General features: G+C 33.2%; 1 protein-coding gene across 1 annotated transcript; it reads left to right on the forward strand.

The window, feature by feature from the left end:
* Nucleotides 1–1,106: 1,106 nt before the first annotated feature.
* Nucleotides 1,107–10,187, forward strand: LOC149926864 (uncharacterized). Its single transcript, XM_090157766.1, has 2 exons — nucleotides 1,107–1,590; nucleotides 9,383–10,187. Exons 1-2 carry the CDS (start codon nucleotides 1,107–1,109, stop codon nucleotides 10,129–10,131), a joined length of 1,233 nt encoding a protein of 410 aa, XP_090013892.1. The 3' UTR covers nucleotides 10,132–10,187.
* The last annotated feature ends 7,747 nt before the right edge of the window (nucleotides 10,188–17,934 follow it).

Genomic DNA, 17,934 nt, shown 5'->3' on the forward strand with positions numbered 1-17,934 from the left:
GCTATTTTTTATTACACATTTTGCGGTTTTCGTTATAGTTTATATAGAATTACCATCGTGGCCGATTTAAGTCTAGATTTAAATTTTTAAAGAGGGTTTTTGTTGAAGAAAATACAATATAAAGCGAGAGGGGAAAAAACCAGGATCCGAATCTTAGATATAATACCGAAAATGTATATCTACAAAACGAGTTAAGACGGTTATCAAGTGTTGGGAAAGTACCGCCCCCTCTCGGCAGGAAGATGAAATAAAAGATGGCGATGTCAGAGACAGAGGGAGTGTGAGAGAGAGAGAGAGAGATAAGAAATGGGGGGAACGGAGTACAATGGTTCGGAAAGGCGGAAGGAGGGGACTTCTTAAGATCCCCCGGGGGTGAGAACTAACTCTCAAAACAGAAGAAAATAATATTTGATAAAGCGTCAAAATTAAGGGGGGATGGAAAATCCGTGATACCGCGGTAGAGGGGGGGAATCGGCGGGGGGGATAGTTACTCTTTGGGATGCCGCCGAGGTGACCCCCTTATATGGCGAGAAGCCGGCCCTCGAGAGAGAGAGGGGTGGTGTTTTTTGGGAGGGTCCTAAAATCGGTATCAAGGGGGCTTCGAGAGCCCGGTAATTTGAGCAAGAGTGATGGAGAGAAGAGAGAGGGGGCAGTTGACACCCCTCGATTTACTACTTTTCCCTAATAGCGAGATATACACTTCGCCAGCGCCCCCCCGCGACTAAAAATGTTGGTTTCTTTCGCGTCCGTGGCCGCTTCGTAGCGGACGATCTCTCTCCTCCGTCGCGGCTTCGTGTCCTTTCGGTAGTTGCCTAAAAAGACCATCTCCAAATAGTCGCTCGCGCGCTGCGGTGTCGATAACAAGCTAACCTCGCGCGCCTTCCATTTGATCGCAACCCGATCCGCCTCAGGCCCACACTTAGCACCGACACCTACTGTGCGCGTATTTGCCGAACCCCGAATAACCGGAGTTGGCAGTCTTCGACGTAAAGGTATAGATTCTTTAAGTCCGCGCCTTAAAGATGCTCGGTTAAGGTTTGGTGTTTATTTTCCGATTTTGTCGAGGTTATAACTGTTCATTTATGTTAACTGAAATAACGTCACCAATGCACCGACGGTCGGGTTTCAGCATCGAAAGTCTGATCGGAGGTGCGGATGTGTCTCCCGGTGTGCGGGCTGCCGCCGCCGCCGCCGCCATGGCACCGAACGCGTTTCCATTTCCCTTATTTTATAACGGGTACTTACTACTTCAACAACAACAGCAACAACACCATCATCAGCAACAACAACAATTGCAACAAAGGGGTTCGCATCCCGCCGGGATGTATCCCGGTTACCCTTTCGTGGCGTCAGCCGCCGGCGACAGGACAACGTCGGACGCGGTCAGTCAAGCCGTCTTGGAATCCGTCAGGCTCGCGGCGGTCAGGGAGAGGATGGGTCATCCCAAATCGGACTCTCGGGGTTTGGACCCTCACGAAGCCGCCCTTAACTTGTTAAGGAGGAACGTGGTCGATGCCGGTGACCTGAGGGACATCGCCGTCGGGATCCTAAGAGACGAAGCCAATTACAACTATAAGATGTCCTCTTTAGGTAAATTATACCGTTTTTCTGTATACTATAGCGTTAAGTCCTGACATTCTATTCTGTACGCAATCGAAATGCTATTTTGTTTTCGATATCTACGGAAATTAAATTTTGTTAAGATTTCTTGCGCTTAAAGTCGAAGTCTACGAGACATTGAAGCAGTGACGGCGATCCCATGGGGGCTCTGGGGCTCGAGCCTCCACAGGGAAAAACCAACGGGGCAGAGCACCCACAGATTTAAAATTGGGAAAAAATAGCAATCAGGGAAAAATTTATAATCTCACTGCCTTTATTTGGGTCCGAATTCAGTCTTTTTACAGAAGTTATTTTGAGATTGCAGATGCGAGTAATATTAAGTTGAAATAAGTGAAAAATTGATTTGGATAGATTCGTCCAAACAGAAAATCGCCACGTCGTGTGCCCTACTATACCCAATTATCTTAAGTTATGCTAACAGCCTAAAATACCTTATTAAAGTGTGTGACCAAGAAAGGATTAATGATCTAGCCATGTACATAGAATTTTTCTGAAGCTATCCACTTAACTTTTGTTATCGATGTATTTATTGACGGATGAGATATTAAGAACACTTTTTATAACAAGAAATATTGTAATAAAAATTTAGAGTTGTACCTTTTCCTGCTTAAAGTTTAAGTATATGAATTTTTGAATAACAAATAATGGCCCGTGCACAGGAAGGAAATTTTTCCGATCGCCGCCGTTGCATTGAAGTTGAAATGTCGTTCGATTGTTGATAGTATAAGAACCCAGCATCGGAAGCAAACATGGGCAGTTGTACCCCAACAAATTGTGAAATTGAAAATTTGGTAAAATTGCAGAAACAAATGATACAACCGAATACCCGACGACCAAACACTTGCGTTTGGACAAAATTATTGGCCCAATACATTTTGCGAACGACTTAGAAGTGGTTTCATTAAACGTCTAAACACAAGTATTTCGTCGTCGGGTATCCGGTTGTATCTTTTTGTTTTGCAATTTTAAAATACGTTAGGACACATGTAGAAACCTTCTGTTGATGTACGGATGATCCTTCTTTTCCTTGACGTGTAAAGGTTTTAGTTAGCCGGTAGTTTTATTGCTAACAGGTGTATATAAAATGATTTAAATATATCTCTTAATGATTCAAAACGTAGAAATTAAATTCTGTATGGATATTTATTACTTTATTAACCATATTTTGAAGATTTAATAGTTTAGTAAGTCACTATTTCGACCGAACATTTTTTTCTTATGAACCGTTGTTGAAAAATCATCAAATAAACTTAAGATGGATAATTACCTCAATGAGAAATATATATACATTTGTTGGTAATAATTTTCAAAATAAAATTTATTATAAAAATTAATATAGGTCTAAATAATTTAAATTTCGGTGTAATTAAGTAATAAACGACAATGTTACTGACCACATTAGTCACAAAATTAGTATGCATAGTTAAATAATCAATAAATTTCCCATCGACCTTCATTGAAAGTTTTTTTTGTAATATAAACAAACCAGGATTGGCTGATTTAAATCAAGTAATTTTTTTATATAAAATCGTTGATTTAAATAACACAATGTATTTCAATTGGAAAATAAAAATTGGTATAAAATAGGTTCTTAAAAAATTTAAATACATAGAAAATCTGAGCAAACTAAAATATTAAATAGTAATTAAATTTAATTAATATTTCATTTAATTAAAGATTAACTAACTGATAAAAGTAAAATATCCGTTAATTATACAATGACAGAGCCACAAATTGTATAAAAATAAAGAAATTCAATAATATCAATTTTTATTAAAAAAAATCAAAACAACCCTGAAATAAACCTATCTACCAATATCACTCGCTGAGTAAACATAATTTGCATTAAATATCACCTTAATATAGTTATATATATATATATATATATATATATATATATATATAATAGTTTTAATGACAACGAGGTTTCATTTCTTCTTTGTTGAGTCATAGGCGTAACTATACGACACCTTTGATAGATTGGCCACAACTCTTGTTTAATATCCTGCTCTATACATCATATTCGCTAGCCGCTCCGACGCCAGATTGGCACCCTCGGTCGCGTCTAATTGTCTCAACAATTAATTACGTTGTTACTGTTCATTTGACGAACAATTTGATCAATGCTCGATCATTCCATCGTGCTAAATCCGATCTGATCGCGTGTGCGTGATTAAATTAGCGATTTTCAAAATGCCGATATCATGCAAATTCCGTTACCTTAACTTAATTATTCCGCATGTCATTTTTAAATCGTTCATCAATTTTAATAAAATAGGCCAATTAAATAATTGCTTAAATTATAAATTGAGCATATAGAACGAAGCCATTAGAGGTTCGATTTTAACGCTTTTATTTATACTAGATGGCGCCTATAGGAAGATAATAAATACTAACACTTCTAACACTATTTTAATGTAAAAACTGTAATGAAAAATTCAACTCGGGATAAATTTGGCGTAAATAATAATATTTTTCGCGGTTTTTGAATTACTTACGATATCTACTTCTCAGACTGTTGGCGCCATCTGGTTAGAATTCGGGTATTTAAACGTCAACCTTTAATGGCTTTACCCCTGTTAAGGTATCCTTCTCCCTTTACACATTTTCTCGGTCTATATAATAATAAAAAATTTCTTAACCGTAAATTTGTGATTTTTAAGATGGTAGCCATATGGTACCTCCGATATTTCGAGCCTAATTTAGGTATAATTCTGATGTTGATCTCTAGAAAACGCTATCCATCATGAACCTATAACTTTAGACATATAATAGGTAGGAAACCATAATCTCATGTCGAAATGCAAAAGGAAACAGGAGGCGACAAATTATTTCTTTAGCTGTATTGTAGCATTTTTTTTCACACCACAAATCCGAGGAAAATCCCCAAAAATCCTCCAAAAAGTGAAGAAAAGTTATAGAAAAATCGGTCCCTTTATAGAATGGGATCGGAAAAACCAACCTTAAAATCGGCGTCGATAATCCGGCATATTTAATTCTAATATATATTTCCCAGAAGGCAAATCGTTTCTGGATGGTCCGATACAATAGAACGAGGATTAGAGTGTTAACAAAGCGCGCGAGGGATCATTGATTGCTCCTTTCAAATCCAAGGATTAACCTTTACAGTCGAATGCGGGGCTCGATCCTTATGTCCCGGAAAAAGGGGCTTTGTGATCCGATTTAGACAAGCCAGCGAGTTTCAGCCGTAGACGCAAAATGCAACTTCCCATCCTGTCATCTACCATGTTCGCATTGGATTCCTTTTTCCTAGATTTCAAAAGTTAGACAAAATTCTTTTTAGAATTTAACTTAAGCGTTTTCTATATATTTCACTGGTCCTTCTAACAGGGACATTTAACTCGTTGTAACTTAGCCTGTTTTGGGAGTCTTTTTTCAGAGAAAAAGACTAGCCATTGTATGTTTAGAAAGATCCTTACACGGTTCTTATACAGGTTCGAGCTTGATGGTACAGCGGTTATTGTACAAGCTCCTGCCCGGATATTGCAAATCATTGCAGTTTAGTAGAGGCTTTTACCTGCTTGTACAAGATACTGCTCTCTTCTTGCAAACCATTACAGTTTAGTAGAGGCTCTTACCTGTTTGTACAAGATCCTGCGCTCTTCTTGCAAACCATTACAGTTTAGTAGAGGCTCTTACCTGTTTGTACAAGAGTCTTAGATCCTGCGCTGTTCTAATTGCAAACCATTGCAGTTTAGTAAGGGCTTTTGCGTATTTGTGACCGGATATTGCTATCCATTGCAGTTTAGTAGAGGCTCTTACCTTTTTGTACAAGATCCTGCGCGGTTCTTGCAAACGATTGCAGCGCGCGCGCGCTAGGTTTGTATGTGCCCTTGCACGGTTCTTACAGGCCCTTGTAGGTTTTTGCGCACTCCGGCCTTCCGCACTTCTTACAGGCCCTGGAACATTGTTACAGGCTCCTGCATAGTTATTACAGGCCCTTGCAGTAAAGTTTCTGCACCCAAAACAATGTAGGGAGCTGTTGGCTCGGGTGGCATGAAGGGCTTTCCACCACCCTCCTATACGCATTGTAACCCGGCCACCTGTTTAAAGGCATTATAAGTCGCTAGATGACTTGGACCTAAGGTGGTGCCAAGGGTATTAGCCTAGCTGATTATTAATTATTATTAAAAGCGTTTGTCCTGGGGCCTCCAACGCTGGAGAAACCGCCTTGAACAGATACTATCAATTTTAAATCAGATCCTCATAAAATTAAACAATAGATTTAATAAGACCTCCACATTATTTTTAATAAAATTATTTCCATTTTCTAATTCACCAGACTTTAAATAAAATAATATGTTTTAGCATCCTCGCCTTTTTTTTTTGACCAAAATTTCTTGAATCGAATGTTCTAAGTTCTCTAGTGCGAACACGGCAGTCGTAAGCGTACGTTGTAAAGTCTGAATAATTAAGGGGCAAACTTTGCAGCTTAAACCACGGCTTACAACGTTAACTGGCCTCCATTGTGGCCGTGTTAAAATGGACAAAATCCGCTTTTCTCCCTCGTTTGACTTTTCCAGGGGTCCGTGCCCCCGTCCCACATCGCCCGTCAAAACGCCTTTCGCCGGTAAGCCCCGATGATTTCGAAGAACCCTTGCCAGCCCTTTTACCCTGGCGGGGAAAATACATAATTCTACCAGAAGTATATAATTTTTCTCTGACGAAATAAGTATCCATCTTTATGTTATTATCTTAAATCGGATGACCCATACTTCGCTGATTATTCACTTTACGTGTTGTATAGCCTTTTACAGTAGTAGTAGGTGTATTTATATTAGAGATTATAGGTCCTTTATTTAATGTAACAGACGAGTTTTTAAAATTTCGCGTTATTTTTTAAAAATTGCGTTTTGTAAGAAAAATTGTTCGAGGTGAAATACATGATGTACTTATTTTCTAAATATTTTTCCAAGAATGTATTTACTCATACTCCGACAGTTAGCTTATTTTCCCTAAATCATTGTTTCCCTAAAAATTACGTTTTCCGACTCGATTGAAGCATGGATTAAATAACCTGACAATTCTGGCCACCAGGGTACGTCTGGAGCAAATATTGTACCCCAGAGAACTATACCTGTAAGGCTATTTATTTAATCCATGATTGAAGCACCCGCTGGTGACATGTTCCCTTCCCCCCAACTCGTGAGGTGGGTAAATTAGGACCATGATGGATTGCCTCAACAAAGTTATTCCAGCGACAGTAGAAATAAAAATATACAAATGGGAAAAATATAATTTATAAATAAGGAGTATAATATTAAATTTCACATCCGCGATTCGGAGAAAATTTAATTCTTACGTCTTAGATGGATACTTCTTATTAGAGTTGTTCATTTTCCGAAAAAATAAAATGCGGAAAAATTTCCAGAAAGTTTTCCGAATTGCGGAAACGTTTCCGCAAAATTTTCCGCAAATCGGAAAAATAAAAAAATTGAAACATAAATTACTTTTTAAGGGTTTTTAATGTTTTTATCGATATAAAATGTCTAATAACAGTAAACATACTACTACAAATTAATAGTGTTACATTGCAAATCAGTTTAAACTAGTCTAGAGGTTTAGTTTTACTTTTAGATTCGAAAAAATGAGGCGAAAATGTCGCTTTATTTAATATTTGAAAACAATACTAGACTAATCATGGAATAAAAACGTTTTTTTTATTTTTTTCGGAAAAATACGGAAAAGTTTCCGGAAAAAAGGCCTCGGCCATTTTCCGGAAAATTTTCCGACTTACAACACTACTTCTTATCGTCAGAGAGATATAATGTACTTCTGATAATACCGTCTATCACGTCCCAATGTAATAATGGTTCTAAAATGAGAAAGGGGGGACCAGCGTGTCAAGCCTTCAAACTATTCCCAGCTTATTATCAGACGTGTATTATTGTAGTTTGGAATTATAGGGGGCTACCTTTTCGCGAGATTCTATTTTACACCGTGTTTCCCCGCTTCGACTCTGGCGGGGAAAACGGCACCTTTTGATGTGTCAAGAATTGAGTCTCGCAATTGGGAACGGAATATCGAGCCTCGTTGGATATCCACACGATTTTCAATAGCTTATTTTGACTTTTGTATTGAAAGGATCAGATACTAGAAAAGGCTCCAATTGAGAGAATGTCAAAGTGTGGAAATTCTCGGACTGGTTTTCGTGGTTGCAATTTTCAATCGTAAACCAAGGATCCTATGTTAGACCCTTGCGTAAACTGCCTCGACGGTCTTCGATTTAAATATTTACAGTTTAAACTATCTGTAATTACATTATCAGGGGCCCCAGAGGTCCTATAATTCCTATAAAATCCTATATTTTCAAAAATGTCCTATAACATCTTGTATTTTTAGCAAAATTCCCCAAAAGTCCTATAAAATCCTATAATTTTGATATTTGGCCCATTTCAAATCCCGCCACTCAGTTAAATTGCTAGATTAAGCTATAGGACAAATTCCAATACTGAGTCATTCTAGTCTATACTTTTGTTATTGTTAACATGATTATATTTATGTGATAAAATGAAGTGAAAATCGAAGATTTATTTATCTAAATATAGATTTTGTTTTTAAATGCATAAAGTTAGTAAATTAAATAAAATATATAGTCCTATAAAATCCTATAATTTTGTAAAAATAATCCTATAAAGTCCTATATTTTTAGAAATATAATCCTATTTTGCCTATAAAAAATTTTAAAATTTGAGTGGGGGCCCTGCCTTATGAAAAGTTAATTTTTCACACATTTTTCTGTATCAAAATTTAACTTAAATGGTTGACTTAAAATGAAACATGGGCCTTCTCAGGATGAAGACAGTTTCCAATTGACCGTATTGACGCCAATTTTCAACCTAACCACGGAAATGTACCAATTAACTACGTCTATTATCAGGGTTAGCTGGTTTAACCAAGGTTTAAAAAAACGGTTATTTTAGTCCTTTAGTTTTTTTAACTTTGCTTCGATTAACTCTAAATTATTACCAATTATTTGTACATTTCTTTACCAAAACTCTACGAAACTAAAACCAAAACGTCTTCTTGGCCAAAATGTTTGTGCATAATCGAAACTAAAAAACTAAAACTTCGTTTCTGGGGACTTTCGTAATATTCAAAACCGAATCTAAATCTACAACTATACATTTTAAAGCAATACTGCTGTTCTATAGTTGATTATTGGCTAATAATCGACTACGCACAGAGAAAGCATCTAAACTTGTGTTTTTGTTTTAACTAAGATAGTCAAAGAAGTGTAAGCCTTTTAAGTATAATCGCAAAAAATAAAAAAGAATATTTTTTAATCTTGGTACTTAAGGGAAAAAATAGTTTCAAAGTAAAACAAACCATCGTTGTAAAGAAAACTTGGTTTAAAACAAAAAAAAAACGGTTATTTTTGTCACACTTTACTTATAAGGGATATCTAATATACTTATGTTAATACAATATGTCTTTAAGACTTTAATTAAATGTAATAATCTATAATATATTTTAAAATTAAACAGTTTGAACAAAGTTACTGTTTTTAATCAATTACAATAATCCAAAAGTCAACAAACGAAACTCAACATTTCGATACTTTTTCAACCGATGACAATCTTACAAATTATTATTTTTACGGGCTTATTTTTGGGCGTTAGAACGTGAAAACCGCTATATTTCAAAGCGAAAAAACACCGCAATACCAGTAAATTGCAACGAAAACTGTTGTAAAATTGATACGACGCTCATCACTCATAAAATGTATTTCCAATTGCAGGTCTTCAAGGGGCAGGCCAGCGTTCTTCGGACGCGGCGGTGGCCGGTTTGGCTCTGCGGGGAAACCCGTCCGAGAGCGGCGGCGTCGGAAGCCGAGACGGGCCGCCCAATCACCTCAACAACCCGTGTTTGGACGACGACGACGAAACGGGCGGCTGCCCCAGCGATCTCAGCGACTACGAGTGCTCCTCTCCCGCTTCCTACGACGACAACTCCGGAACTAGGACGGGCCGGAAACGGGACCACTCTCCCGACAGCGTCTCCAATAAGAGATCCTCTTCCGAACACTCGCTGCCGGGTGGCGGCAAAGAGTCGAGCGGCTCCGGAAGCGGCAAATCGCGGCGTCGGAGAACGGCTTTCACCAGCGAACAATTACTGGAATTGGAGAAAGAATTTCAGTCGAAAAAATACTTATCGTTGACCGAACGCTCTCAAATCGCGCATTCTCTCAAACTAAGCGAAGTGCAGGTGAAAATATGGTTCCAAAATCGACGCGCCAAATGGAAGAGGGTCAAAGCGGGTTTGACCAACGGTTCGCGCACCAACTCCAACCCGAACGCCCCCAAAATCGTGGTGCCCATCCCGGTGCACGTCAACCGAATGGCCATCCGCAGCCAGCACCAACAGATGGAGAAAGTGCACACCGGGTCTCCCGTCCCCGTTGGTCCTATCGTGCCCCCTAGCGGACCGGCCACTTTGGGCATTAACAGGCTACAAAACGGTCTGAAATCCTCCTTCGTTTGTGCCTAATATCTCTACATTTTAACAAAAAAATATTATTTATGATTCGAGTCAAAGAACCACGTTGCCACGAAACGAAAAAAAAACTATTAAATTAAAAAATATATTAATTATTGAAATGATAATAATTCTCTTCGTTTTTATTTTCTTTAATATTTGTTTTTGTTTAGTCGCGTTCATTTTTAAATTATATTTATGGAAATTATCGCTTTAAATAAAGACTTATTGCCATTCAAATAATTATTTCGATTCTCTCTCTATTTTTCGGAGATAATTTATAAGCTTATTCCGCGTAATTTCTCGTCTGTGTCTTGCAAATATGTAATTACTCGCCAATTGGCGGCCATTATTGTTGAATATTTTCGGTTTAAATTTTCAAGCGTCGCTGGCTCCCGAATTTCATCGCGACACTCGCCCCACCTGGTGTCCGTCGGCCGCGGCCATTTTAGGTCCAATTTTCCGTTTCAGTCCCGAATTGCGTTTATTACCCGGTGTCTACGTTTCGGAATACGAGCGGTAGAGTCTGCTTCGCGTCAATTTAGAATTTAAAGGAAGGTTTTCCATCATGTATTGACAGCCTGAAAATTTATTCAAATTGATTCCGGAATGGAACTCCTCCAGCACTTGTTACCCAAGGCGAAAATTAAAATACCAATTTGGAAGTTTGAAAACGAAGGTCTACTAATATGTGATAATAGATATGTTGGAAAATATTGAACATAAGCTACAGATAATGGAAAAAACTTTTTTCAGATCTGTGGGCTAAGACCGTAAATATACTGATAAATGTGATAGGATATAGAAGACTATGGAATTCGAATAAAACAACCCTATTAATAAATAAATAGGCAAAGAGAACAACCCTATTAATAAATAAATAGGCAAAGAGAACGACCCTACTATGGCAGTTAACTAGGCAAAGAGAACGACCCTACTATGGCAGTTAACCAGGCAAAGCGAGAGGCATAGCTACTTAACGACACTACTATGATGACTACTATGATAACTAAGCAAATAGAACGACCCTACTATAACAGTTAACTAGGCAAAGGTAATTAATGACTACTATGATAACAAAGGAAAGATAACGATCCTATACTATGACAGTTAACTAGGAAAAAGGTAATTAATGACTACTATGATAACTAAGCAAAGAGAACGATCCTACTATGACAGTTAACTAGGCTAAGAGAACGACCCTACTACGATAGATAAATAGGCGAAGAGGACGACTACTATGGTAGATAAATGGGTGAATTAAACGAATATACACTGACAGATAAATAGGTGAAGAGAACGACCATACAATGCCAGATGAATAGGTGAAAAGTACGATCCTACTATGACAGATAAATAGGCGAAGAGTACGATCCTACTATGACAGATAAATAGGCGAAGAGTACGATCCTACTATGACAGATAAATAGGCGAAGAGTACGATCCTACTATGACAGATAAATAGGCGAAGAGTACGATCCTACTATGACAGATAAATAGGCGAAGAGTACGATCCTACTATGACAGATAAATAGGCGAAGAGTACGATCCTACTATGACAGATAAATAGGCGAAGAGTACGATCCTACTATGACAGATAAATAGGCGAAGAGTACGATCCTACTATGACAGATAAATAGACGAAGAGTACGATCCTACTATGACAGATAAATAGGCGAAGAGTACGATCCTACTATGACAGATAAATAGGCGAATAGTACGATCCTACTATGACAGATAAATAGGCGAAGAGTACGATCCTACTATGACAGATAAATAGGCGAAGAGTACGATCCTACTATGACAGATAAATAGGCGAAAAGAACGATCCTACTATGACAGATAAATAGGCGAAAAGAACGATCCTAAATAGACTCTGACAGAGTTATAATGTGAAATAGTTTGAAGTTAAATTAAAACAATTATCGACATTAATTTCGTACCAATAACGAAATATTCAGTCGCAATTGAGGTATCAAAAACAAGGAAATTATCATGAAAATTGAATTAAGATCAAATATGGACCTGCATATTAATTTACTATAGCCAATTATCGCGCAATCATCGTAGAACCATTAAAAAGATAAAATTTGGAAATAAGACTTCACGGATTTTCTAAATCTCAAAAGTAGGAATTCTCTAAATTGTGATCGCTGCCAGGGTGTCTCAGATCCTTGAGGTTCAAAATCATTTTAACATACAGAACGAGACTAGAGAGAGAGAGAGTGGCTAATTATTAATTTTAGTACGACTAATTAGTAGCGTTGTCGAAATGCCTAGGTGTGGAATTTTTATAGCGGCACCCGCATAATTACCTCGATTGTTTAATAATGTTATTCCTAAATTGAATAAGGCATTTGTCGACCGTCCTAATGTTGACGAAAAATATTCAAATGATATTTTAATTGTTTTGAATTAAATTTTTCCGATTGTTTGATTGTGGTTTACTTTAGCGTCTTTTCTAATGACTTTCGAAGCGTTAATTAGTTCGCGTCCGAATGTTTTTCGACTTTTTTTAACATAAGATAATTAACCCGTGACTAATTACTAATTATTTTCGGCGAGGTGTTCTTGAAACACGCGGTTTGTAATTGCGAAGTGGATTTATCTTCAGCACGCGTTGAGGTCGGATGAAAGTTCGCACAAACTTCACGCCTCGGGACCACGATAAATGCGTAGAATCACCTCTGTAAATTTTTAAGAGGTTAAGCACAGGAAGTTACGACCGCGAACGTCAAGTTAGTTCTGATAAAGCATTCTGAAGGTTCTGTAAAATGTTTTCAATAAATAATTTTAGCCAAATGATTTAAATAAATAATTTGTTTTAGTCAAATGATTTAAATAAATAATTTGTTTTAGTCAAATGATTTAAATAATTTATTTTAGTCAAAATGATTTAAATAAATAATTTATTTTAGTCAAATGATTTAAGTAATTAATTTTAGTCAAATGATTTAAATAATTAATTTTAGTCAAATGATTTAAATAATTAATTTTAGTCAAATGATTTAAATAAATTTTTTAGTCAAAATTATTTAAATAAATAATTTATTTTAGTCAAAGTTATTTAAATAAATAATTTATTTTAGTCAAATGATTTAAATAAATAATTTATTTTAGTCAAATGATTTAAATAAATAATTTATTTTAGTCAAATGATTTCAATAAATAATTTTAGTGAAATGATTTAAATAAATAATTTTAGTCAAATTATTTCAATAAATAATTTCAGTCAAATGATTTCAATAAATAACTTTAGTCAAATGATTTAAATAATTTTAATCAAATGATTTAAATAATTTTAATCAAATGATTTAAATAATTTTAATCAAATTATTTAAAAAAATTTAAACAGATGATATAAATAGTTTTAATCAAATGATTTAAATAAATAATTAAAGTCAAATGATTTCAATAAATAATTTCAGTCAAATGATTTAAATAATTTTAGTCAAATGATTTCAATAAATAATTTCAGTCAAATGATTTAAATAATTTTAATCAAATTATTTAAAAAAATTTAAACAAATTATTTAAATAGTTTTAATCAAATGATTTAAATAATTTTAATCAAATGATTTAATTAATTTTAATCAAATGATTTAATTAATTTTAATGAAATTATTTAAATAATTTTAGTCAAATTATTTAAATAATTTTAATCAAATGATTTAATTAATTTTAATCAAATTATTTAATTAATTTTAATCAAATTATTTCAATAATTTTAGTCAAATGATTTCAATAATTTTAATCAAAGGATTTAAATAAATTTAATCAAATTATTTAAATAATTTTAGTCAAATGATTTCAATAATTTTAATCAAAGGATTTTAAAAATTAATTTTAATCAAATTATTTAAATAATTTTAATCAAATTATTTAAATAATTTTAATCAAATTATTTAAAAAAGTAATTTTAATCAAATTATTTAATTAATTTTAATCAAATTATTTAATTAATTTTAATCAAATTATTTAATTAATTTTAATCAAATTATTTAAATAATTTTAGTCAAATGATTACAATAATTTTAATCAAAGGATTTAAATAAATTTAATCAAATTATTTAAATAATTTTAGTCAAATGATTTCAATAATTTTAATCAAATTATTTAAATAATTTTAATCAAATTATTTAAAAAAAGTAATTTTAATCAAATGATTTAACAAAGTAATTTTAATCAAATGATTTAACAAAGTAATTTTAATCAAATGATTGAAATAAGTAATTTTAATCAAATGATTGAAATAAGTAATTTTAATCAAATGATTGAAATAAGTAATTTTAATCAAATGATTGATTTAGTTAATTTTAATCAAATGATTGATTTAGTTAATTTTAATCAAATGATTGATTTAGTTAATTTTAATCAAATGATTGATTTAGTTAATTTTAATCAAATGATTGATTTAGTTAATTTTAATCAAATGATTGATTTAGTTAATTTTAATCAAATGATTGAAAAAGGTAAATTAATCAAATGATTGAAATAAGTAATTTTAATCAAATGATTGAAATAAGTAATTTTAATCAAATGATTGAAATAAGTACTCTTAATCAAATGATTGAAATAAGTACTCTTAATCAAATGATTGAAATAAGTAATTTTAATCAAATGATTGAAATAAGTACTCTTAATCAAATGATTGAAATAAGTAATTTTAATCAAATGATTGAAATAAGTACTTTTAATCAAATTATTGAAATAAGTAATATTAATCAAATTATTGAAATAAGTAATTTTAATCGAATGATTGAAATAAGTAATTTTAAACGAATGATTTAAGTACCATATTTAAATCAAGTAAGAAAAATCATTGCCAGTTCAGAGCAAACTAGAGTGAAGTAACTTGTTTCAGTTTAAACTAAATTATAAATTTTAATTAAAATTAATATAAATTTTAGTTTACATTACCAATGCTTCCAAATCATTAATCAATTTACAAGGAAAAAATACATAAGCTGTTTCAATAAAATACAAAATAAAATAAAACATTTATTTCATAAAATAACTTTTATATTAAAAAAAAAATCAATCAGATACTAAAGTGACGCGTGTTCATGCCAAACACAACGTCTAGCGTGGCTCAGTGAGATGGAAACACATTGTACATATCCCGAGGTTGTTTAAAACAAAACCGGGAAAAAAAGGTGCTAATGTCCTTTCATTTCTACAAATACCGAAACAGGTATTTTAACTTCTTCCTATCACATCGACACATAGTTAATTTAAGACGTTTATCGCTTATTTTATAAGCTGTTAATTTATTTATTGAAATATTGAATTTTCCACGGTGTCTATAAAAATGGGAGCTCCTACAAAATAAACATCGTTGTGTGGATTTTTCTAATTTGAAATGAGCATCACGATTATGGCCAGATTTTCCATTTAAGCGCGCTGCATGTTTCCGAAAAATCACGAATTTTCGTGGTATTAATTTTTACAGGTATTATTAATTGAGACCACTCCCATGTTCTGATCTTAATTTAAATGTTCCGCAACGCGATATCCTTCCCGTTTCTCGCAACTTCCATACCGATTCTCAAAAACATTATTGAGGATAATAGCGCGTGATACACGGACGTTCAGAAATTTTCTAAAAATTTAATTTATTTTTTTATCCTTGTACGAGTTGGGGAAAAATCTATTATACAATTTTTCTTCGTAGCCCGGCGGCTTTTTAAATATAAGATAATAGAAAAATAATTATCGGTGATCTTGGCGACTGTATAATCTCGTTAGGATTCAATTTAGGCTAATGCGTTTCTTTAAGTTTCGAGGGGTTTCCAGTTTATCCTTGGTTTATTCGTTTTTGGGAGTTTTCCGTCACCCGTGTACGGTTATTGATTTTGATCATTATCTTTTAAGGTTTACTTAATTTGATGTAGGACGAGGAGATTGGCTATTATTAAGTTAATCAGATTATCATTCAGTTGAATCATAAGTAACATAATAACTATAAGTATGACACTTCCTATTCTCCCCATGCTAAATTTTTTAATGGTTCAATTCAATTCAATTCAATCAATTCAATTCTATTATTTATTATTTTTGTTTGTTTGTCATTGATGTTAGAGGGCCAAGTCGGCATGCGACTTATAGCCCTCTTTTTACAAAATTATCATAAAATAACAATAACAGATCTCAATGTAAATTACAAAAGCGATTATTTAAAAAAAAGAAAACAAAGTTATTGAAAACAGTAAAACAATTTTTTTTGGTACAAGACTAACAGAGCTTAGATGAGATTTGATTATTTATAATTAAACATTTCACTTTTAAAAAATCTTTTGACCGCCGATAGTCTGTTTCGGCCAAAGACTATAAATACGCTTCGCTTACTAGACAGGCGTGTTCTATGGCTCAACTTGCATACCGATTGTGGCTCCATCTCGACGCTGGTCAAAATTTGCCCCTAGCTTGAGCTGTGTTACTAGTGGCGCCTCTAGTCGCGGGTCAAAATATTACCCCAGCTTTTACAGTGCTACAGAGGTGTTAACAGGTTTTTCCTATGAACACGCCTGTCTAGAAAGCGAAGCGTATATATAGTCTTTGGTTTCGGCAATGACCATGTAAATCATTACATCCTAGGGACTGACAACTCTCCGCGAGTTGAATCGGAACACATTTTAAACTTTATTTTTGTTTCTAAAGGCAGTTCTGTTTGAATATAATGCCGTAAGGACATGCTTTTCGACGAAGTTCCGGTTTAGAATACTCCGATTACGCAATCACCCCGCGACAGATTATCATTAACCGACATCGTTCATTGTCATACTTATGGTTATTATGTTACTTATGGTTGAATGTAACGCCGGAGTGTTGGCTTTGGTTGAGTTGATTTCTCCGAAATTTGCCTAATTTAAAGTAACTTTATCACCGTGAGGGTTGTTGTTTTTTTTAAAAAAAAAACGTGTCAGGTTTTGAAAAATTAATAAATCGTCTGTATCAGTTTGTTTGTCGAAGGTTGTACGCCAATTTTGGAACAGCTTTTGACTGATTTAGATTAAAAAAAACAGTTTGGGCAATGTTGGGTAATTGCGATTTTAATTTAGCTGCGGATTTTTTATTTCTCATATATTAAAATATTCAGTTTAGTTGAAAATGTTTCAATTTAATTTGTATATTTTCAATTCCATAGAAAAGGTTTCAATTTTCTTTTAAAATTTTCGAATTAATTTCAAAATTTTAATTAATTTCAAAATTCGAATTAATTTCAAAATTGTCGAATTAATTTAAAAAATTTCGAACTAATTTAAAAAAATTGATTTAATTTCGAAATTTAAGAATTCATTTAATTTTTTTAATAAATTTCAAAATTGTCAAATTAATTTCAAAATTGTCAAATTAATTTAAAAATTGTCAAATTAATTTAAAAATTGTCAAATTAATTTAAAAATTGTCAAATTAATTTAAAAATTGTCAAATTAATTTAAAAATTGTCAAATTAATTTAAAAATTGTCAAATTAATTTCAAATTTTTTAATTAATTTAAAAATTGTCAAATTAATTTAAAAATTGTCAAATTAATTTAAAAATTGTCAAATTAATTTCAAATTTTTTAATTAATTTCAAAATTGTCAAATTAATTTCAAAATTGTCAAATTAATTTCAAAATTGTCAAATTAATTTCAAAATTTTATATTTATTTTAGAATTAATTTATTTTTTTATAATTAATTTCAAATGTTTTGAATTCATTTCAAAATTTTAGAATTAATTTCAAATTTTCAACATGTATTTTCTGGTACGGGTATGTGATTTTGACGAATGTCCTCGCCGAGGTGGATTGTCGACTTTTTATATCAAA

The sequence above is a fragment of the Leiobunum rupestre genome, chromosome 9 (assembly GCF_980474605.1).
Source record: "Leiobunum rupestre chromosome 9, qqLeiRupe1.1.hap1, whole genome shotgun sequence".
In the NCBI taxonomy this organism is placed as follows: domain Eukaryota; kingdom Metazoa; phylum Arthropoda; class Arachnida; order Opiliones; family Sclerosomatidae; genus Leiobunum; species Leiobunum rupestre.